The sequence below is a fragment of the Prunus avium genome, chromosome 1, assembly GCF_965620075.1.
Source record: "Prunus avium chromosome 1, drPruAviu1.hap1.1, whole genome shotgun sequence".
Taxonomy (NCBI): domain Eukaryota; kingdom Viridiplantae; phylum Streptophyta; class Magnoliopsida; order Rosales; family Rosaceae; genus Prunus; species Prunus avium.
Window position 1 is genome coordinate 423,679 of NC_142284.1, and position 7,744 is coordinate 431,422.

At 35.3% G+C, this 7,744-nt stretch overlaps 1 protein-coding gene across 2 annotated transcripts; it reads left to right on the forward strand.

Annotated features, from left to right (window-relative positions):
* Positions 1–1,202: 1,202 nt before the first annotated feature.
* LOC110758865 (uncharacterized) lies at positions 1,203–3,332 on the forward strand. Of its 2 annotated transcripts, XM_088252626.1 has the most exons (3): positions 1,203–2,021; positions 2,806–2,839; positions 2,940–3,332. In XM_088252626.1, exon 1 carries the CDS (start codon positions 1,457–1,459, stop codon positions 1,937–1,939), a length of 483 nt encoding a protein of 160 aa, XP_088108752.1. In that variant the 5' UTR covers positions 1,203–1,456; the 3' UTR covers positions 1,940–2,021; positions 2,806–2,839; positions 2,940–3,332. The 2 variants fall into 2 exon arrangements, with proteins under 2 accessions (XP_088108752.1, XP_021816493.1); XM_021960801.2 differs by lacking the exon at positions 2,806–2,839.
* Positions 3,333–7,744: the final 4,412 nt, after the last annotated feature.

Below are 7,744 nucleotides of genomic sequence, written 5' to 3' on the forward strand. Positions count from 1 at the left end.
GCCTTGATGTCAAGAAACCATGAACGTTTGGGCTCAGCCACTTGAGAAAACCTGTGATGTAGTTCACATATGAAGCAAAATCTCAAGGGGCTATAACAACAACATTGTTGAGATTTGAGAGTGATAAAAGATCTTATGTGTTCTAGTTAGAAATGATATTCATCATATTTTAGTTTGGAGAAATCTGATCTAGTCCAGCCAACTAAACATGGCCTAATAGCACTGGCGGTGGGTCTCAAATGCCAATGCCACCACTCACTCACTTTTTTTGTTTTTATCTTCTTTCCCCCTGGAAACACCAACTATTACCACGCAGTCATTGCCATATAAAAGATACATCTTTTTTATTTTTTATTTTTTATGCTTTAAATAATTTAAATTAATCTTTTTGAGCAATTTACATTGATCCTAAAATATTATGGCTTAACTTCTGAAGGAAATTTTGGGCAACTGTCCATTCCATTATGATTAAGGAGTTTTCACCCACATGTATTACAATCGCAATTGGCTCTGCAAATAATTATACAAAGATTATCTTTGCAAAACAATCCAACTAGAGATTTTATTTTATTTTATTTAATCAAAGATAAACTTCATTAGATAAACTTCAACATATTTTCTATCAAATAATTATAAATGGATATTTGAATTGAGCTATATTAATTATTGAAATGTGAAGTTTTATGGGATGTTGAGCTTTAGGATGGTTTCGTATTCTAGAAAATTATTTAACTATGGAGCAAGTTATGAATTTGTTGGTTGTAATTAGGCTAACAATATTGAAAAATGCAAAAGGAAAAAAAATTGGGTTTAGGCACAAGCCGGCCGAACCAAACCATCTTAAATTGGTTTGGTTTGGTTTGTTTTTTCATGAATTTTATTAAAATCGAACCAAACTAAACTGTTATATTGTAATTTGTTTGGTTATAATTTTAAAGTAAAGCCGATCCAATTCAAACCGTACTCACCCTTAGTCTTAATTGAACTAAGACGTTATCATGAGAGTTTTAATTGTTACCCAAACTTTTGATTTTAAAGATCATCAATATTTATTTTCTTTTGGTTTTTTTTTAAAGGGTTTTCTTAATTTTATCAATATTTTTAAAATAAAAGAATAAAACAGAAGGGAAAAAAACAAAAGCAAATTGGCACACACGCATTTAAGTGGTATTTTTATTTTTATTTTTTTAATGAAAAAGAAGTTGTGCAGAGAGGCCGGCCCTCTTAAATAAAATCTAAAGGAAATGACCCTGGGCCTGAGCCGGCCCGGCCAATATTCCGCTTCTCAGTCCACCAATCTTGGTAGGTTTTGAGCAGTCATGGGGTTTGCCTTGATCAGCTGACACCTTCTTCTGTTCTCTACCGCCACCCACAACAACAATTCATAACTCAACCATTCTCACCGACCCGGCTCACCACCACCAAACATATCGCATCAAACCCTAAACCCTACCTGATGGCCGATTCAACTTCTAAAACCCTGGAACACCAAGCTCCAACGCAGGCCTCAAATCCCGAATCAGATTCCAAACCCGTAGACGAAGAGAAGCCCCAGGAAGCTGAAGGGAATCCACAGAACGCGTCTAAAGAAGAAGAGGAAGCGGAGGACGATGAGGAGGAGCCCGGTGAATGTGGGTTCTGCGTGTTTATGAAAGGCGGTGGCTGCAAAGAGAGCTTCACAGCTTGGGAACAGTGCATTGAAGAGTCTGAGAAGAACAAGGAGGACATTGTTGAGAAATGCTTTGAGGTCACTTCGGCTTTGAAGAAGTGTATGGAGGCTCATCCCGATTACTACCAGCCCATATTGCAGGCTGAGAAGGCCGCTGAGGCAGAGGCTGTCAAGGAATTGGAGAAGGAAAAGGCTGCTGAGAGTTCTAAGGATCAAAATGCCGCCGCTTCGGAGCAGCATTCGGATTCCATTGGCAAGAAAGATGCATAGCCGGTTAGGTGCTTGTTGATTTGTCTCTGTCAACTGGAAAAGAAAAAGTATATGATTTTGTACCTTTTCACACACCTAATTGGTAAGCATGGTCAGTCGTCGAGATTTTTGGAAACTATTTTAGTTGCGGATATGATTAGTGGAAATTCAGAGACTTGAAAATCAAAAGTGTTTGAAAACTTGTAATTTCTGTGATCACAATAATTTTACTTGGATAAAACCAATAACAATCACTATTTTTCAATTTATAACTGACTCTGTTTGTGAATCAATTAGTTGCTGTCAAGTTTCTGGGTTTTTGTTTCCAATGCAATGCTTTGTGTTTGTTTGTCTGTTTGAAATTTTGTTACATGTATTTGCTATGTGGCGGTGACTTGATCACATTTGCACATGAATAGTGTGTCTTATATTTGATTAGTCATTCAAGTTGAAGAGATGGAATCACCTTCTATCTGATTATTGCTGATCTTAAGGCCTCTAGCTGGAGTTTAGAGTTGATGAGCTATTCGACATGTATAGTAGCAAGTAAAACTGCGATTAGTCGTTGCGATGCGATCAATTAGAGGTTTTGTGACTAACATGCAATGCACCTACATATACAATTAGTTATCAGATGGTTCCCCAAGTTGTAGGCTTTGGAGATATATACTGTAATATAATGAAGAGCTATGTCTTTAAAAAAAGTTTATCATAACTGAGTAGTTTGATTTGACCATGGACAATAGGCACCTTGAAACAGTGTATTTAGGGGTGGTTCACATCAATTGCATTTTGATAATTACCTACTGTTTTACAATCTTTTTGAGCACCTAGAAATGTTCAACATTGTGGTAACATTTTCCCTTCTATCTGTCATGGTACCGAAGATTGCGACAATTTTGGCGGGGTTCAACACCTCAAGTATTGTTCTCTGGTCTTATGTATCTCCATCTATAAATTGTGTATCTGAATTGTGAATCTGGTTAGTTTAGATGCTGAACTTTGGATAAACTTTTCTTAGGTAATTGATTCAATGCAAGCTACTAGAAAGAATACAGAGTTGTATCAGATGGGTCAATTTGGATGGTACTGTGCTTTAACATGAATGTGATCTGTGCGTTGGTTTTGAGTGCCGTGGTTGGTAAGACAAATTTGGTGCTGCACTGGAATTGCTTATAGTTTCATTTGAAGTTGATCTGAAAGACAAAATTGTTGATGCACTTGATTCATAATATGTGGATTTGTTACATGTAGTAAGCTTGATCAGAAAGATCTAGTTTTCTGGTACACTTGTCCATGTCTGCCTTTTGCCTAGATGACCAGCATGGCATCTTAACATGCTAAGAGTCCTTCCCAGATTACTTTGTAATCACTTATTTCCAGCCACGCATTTAGCGAAAGATTTTTTTCACCTTGTACTGGCGTTACGAAATTTCCATTTTATCGACAAGCATGGTGATAGTTTCGTGAAAAATTGACCTATTCCCACATCCATGTAAATATATGTAAAAGATACCATATTATGAATTAACTAAAATAGTACGAGTATTTGCAATGGTTAGGATCAATGTAAGATAAAAACTGGCTCAACTCTACTTTGATGATTAAAATAAAACTTATCTTTCATATGCTATTTCTTGCTTACCACAGTGGCTGTTTTGCAACGTAGAGTTGAGCCAGTTTTTATTACAGTATGAGTATTTGCAGTGGTTAGGATCAATGTAATTTTATTGCATGAATTTGAACTAAAACAGTAAAATATTACTTGTAATGGTGTGATTTAGTTCATTGCAATAGAGGGTGCTATGTGTGATGAACCCTCTATTGAATTGCAATAGGCTAACTGTGGGATCCACGTGCTAATAAACTGAAGCTATTGAATTGTACCATTGCAAGTAAAACTGCAGTTCAATTCAATAGATATCAAAATAGTTCAATAAATTAAACTATTGCATTGAATTATTGAACAATCATAATAGAGAGAGCACAATCTGTGATTTTCTCGCAATCAAATTTTATTGTAGCTGTAAATTATCGTTAATTGAGAAAGAAATTAAAAAAACAACTTGTCATTTAATGAGGTATGTGATATCTTGAAGGAGGAGTAGACACATGCTAAATAATTGAAACCAAATCCTAGGAAGAAAAACATTTCCACTAACCAATCCACTACCACTAAAGACAACCAACATAATCTGCTAAATCATCGAAGGCCATTCACCATATGAATTGACTGCAACACTTGAAGGAAAAAAGATGTCTTAAAACAATGAGCAACGATGCAGCTATGCTAGTGCTAACAAAAACAAAGCAAGCGAAACCTTGAAACTGAAAAAGAAAAAAAAAAAAAGCGGTGCTTATATATGAGTCCATTTTCATTATAACGTAACGGATTTGTGGTGAGCTAGATGATTCCTTGCCTTAAACAATTTATACCAGTATAGATATCATGTCTTATATTCATATCATGCAGATCATTAGTGTCAACGTCGATGGCGTCATTGAATTTATGGCATTTCTTGTAAGACAAATATCTTGTCTTAATCCATGAGATATGATATTTTAACAACATGAGGAGTCGAGGAGGTTGTATTGGTTTATGTCGAGCACGTCTGCAACTCTAGTCTAATTGCAAACAAATTAGAACACTAATGTTTTGAGGATTCTTGGTCTTATACGGATTAAAACATCATATCTTAATGCAATCATAATTACTTAAGTGTTTCTTGATGGATAAAACACTTAAGTAAATGCATATATATATATATATATATATATATATATATATATATATATATATATATAGAGGTCTTTTCCCTAGCAGTCGATACACTCATACAGAAATCTCACCCCATTTAGAGAGAGAGAGAGAGAGAGAGAGAGAGAGAGAGAGAGAGAGAGAGAGTAAAGACTGCATAGGAGAAGAAGATCCTTATTTCCACCCTTCAATCATGTCAGATCAAGGTTAGTATTAGAGTTCAAAGACTTGATAGGACTTACATATGGTATCAGAGCACTAGGTTCTTTAATCTAACTTTTCGATTTTGCAAGATATGCATAAAATTTATTTGACCATTAGTAATGAAGCATGTAGTAAAAAACAATTGCATCTCTTATGTGATAAGGTATGATCATGCTTGAAAGGGTTTTGATCAAAGAATGAAAATTACAACTGCATAAGTTAAGCAAGCCACAACAGCTTAAACTGTTACATAGGTAGTTTTCAATTGATGAATTGGTCAAGATTTGCATCACAGTTCATAGCCTTTTGTACAACTATTGATCCACAGATGAGAGGGGTGATAAATAATTGTGATGGAACAACATGAAGAAAAGGATTGCATAGACTAAAAAGGAACCTCTTGATCCACAGATGAGAGGTTACTTGTATAGGAAGTTTATTCAAACCTCAATAATTCACTGCTTTGGAATATGTTTAACTCATGATCCACAAATTTGAGTTAATAATGTTTAAGTAAAGATCTATGGGGACATTTTTTTTTCCTTGTTTGTTTTGTGTTTATCAATTTACAATGAATACCTCAAACTTTCAATCCATTGAAACACTGATTGGATCGATTAAATGCCAATGAAGCAGCGTGAGAATCATACGTCTCAAGAGTAAACATTTCCTCTGTGAATCGCTTCAAATAATCCTTGAGGCTTTCGCCTGCCTTTTGCGTTGTGCTGAACAATGTTGTAATGTCCTTCTTTCTCTTTTGATATTGCACACATATTAAGATCTGAAAGCTTTGCAAAGCTCAATAAAGATGCCGGTGGACTTTGGCTTCAACTGCCTGAACCACGTCAATGTCGACCTCGACAAACTTGACGGAAATAGTTTGCACAACAACCTTTCGTCTTCGCTTTTGAGGACCATCTGTTGCTGAAAATGATAAATATGCTCGATGGGATTAGTTATGCCTTCGAAGAATTTGAACTTGGGATGTGCAAACTTCGCGGGCTTCTTAGTCTTCAGAATATCATCGGTGAAGGGTGATTTGCAGATCCCTTTTGCAGCTTCCACGGTCAACTCGGCATGTGTTTGCGATTTGTATCCCTTGACAATCTTCTCGATCTGTCTTCGCAGCTCACTGTCTTTGAATTTTTTCAGTTCCTTCATATGGCCGTGGTTGTCTTCAGGGTCGTTGTGCGATCAATGGAGTGGATACTCCTTATGGTACTTTCTCCGGATAATTCTATCATTTCCTTCCTTTTGCTTCCCTTGGGGCCTTCTGAATTTGACATATAATTGCCTTTGGATTTCTCCAAAGCTTTAGCCGCCATCTTCTTTGTTTCATGTAACTCTTCAGTATCTTCTTGAGCTGGATGGATGCGAGACTAGGATCTCCTTTCTGTAAGTTTGGTATGACATCTTCATATCGAGGATTAGATCGGTTTGGAACGTCTTGTGCGGATCCAACTATTGATTGATTTTGTAAGAGTTCTCACAAATGGTAACAACTGTTGCAGCAGAAATTCTTACAATAATAATATCTTCCACAAGTTCTCGGCTTTACTTCGCACACACGGATAATTGAATGAAATCTTCAAGCAACACTCCTCCGAAATCAAATGAGAGAGATGTGGGGTACCTGCAAAGGTTATTATAATGCTCAAGTCAGTTTTTGTATGTATTTGAGTACACAAGTTAATTTGAAATCGCATACCTCAATCTAGATGTGAAGCCTCACTTTTATACCTGGCGACAACCTTGGGATGAAAGCTTCATTTTGCACATTATATGCATCTTGACCTTTTCCAGGTCACTGAGAGTTATGCGGGATCAGCCCTTAACCACGTTTGTCTTGTTCCACAATTCATGCAGTTATGTACTACAAAAAAGAATGCCTTTAGCGAGGGCAATTTATGATTGGAAAAGGCGTTTTGTCGTCGAAAATACCATTTTTCGACATCAAATTGCCGTTGGAAGTCATCGGAAAAACGCTTGTTGCAAATAGTTTTTTTGACCACTCCGTCGTAAATAATGTATTTCTGATGCCCATGTTTCGTCAATATTGCTTAAATTTCGATAGGAAATGAATTTGTATAGTCGTTTTGAAAATTCATTTCGACCAAAGGCTATTTATCGAATTCATTTCCAACCATAACTCTGGTCACAAATACTTATGCAACTATCAAAAATAGTTTTTTTTTATCGAGATCTTTTGTTTTGCCACGATATATTTTCGACCAAAGGCTATTTATCAAAAATAGTATTTCCGATCCTAAATTACTATTTGTGACAAATATAATTTGTCGAAATTGAGCATTTCGAACATGGAAGTGTGTCCGAAAAAATGTTTTTCCGACTATATTTATAGTAATTATCAAGAGTAAAGAGTTATCAGAATGTACGAATATGTTGTAAAAGAAATATTTAAAAAAATTCCAATGAGAAATTGTTGTCCGAAAAATAATATATATTATAATTAGTAAAATACCAATGTAACAAATTCCAAAAACTCATTACAATCCTAAGATATATCATATATCAAGAGTCCTCGACGCCCACTTCAAACTGAATAAGGTGTTTGAATGTAGCTTTTAAGTTTTCCTATGACTTGTATGTAAATACGACTTCCTTGAAATTCAAAACCTTATCCCTTGATTCAAGCACACCTATATACAAATAGTTATGATCCTAAATTGAAAACATATAAATATTCTTTTGGATGAAAAAATGTATTATGAGGAATCAAAAAAATAATACATGCCTTAACTAAAATAAAGACACAAGTGATTGAACTAAATTTTACACATAACAGAAAGTGGCTTCTTATTTCAATGTTATTTCAAATGCAAACTCAAGATTTTAATCATGAT

Coding starts and splice junctions, on each gene's coding strand:
- LOC110758865 (XM_088252626.1), top strand. CDS start 1,457: ATGGCCGATTCAACTTCTAAAACCCTGGAACACCAAGCTCCAACGCAG.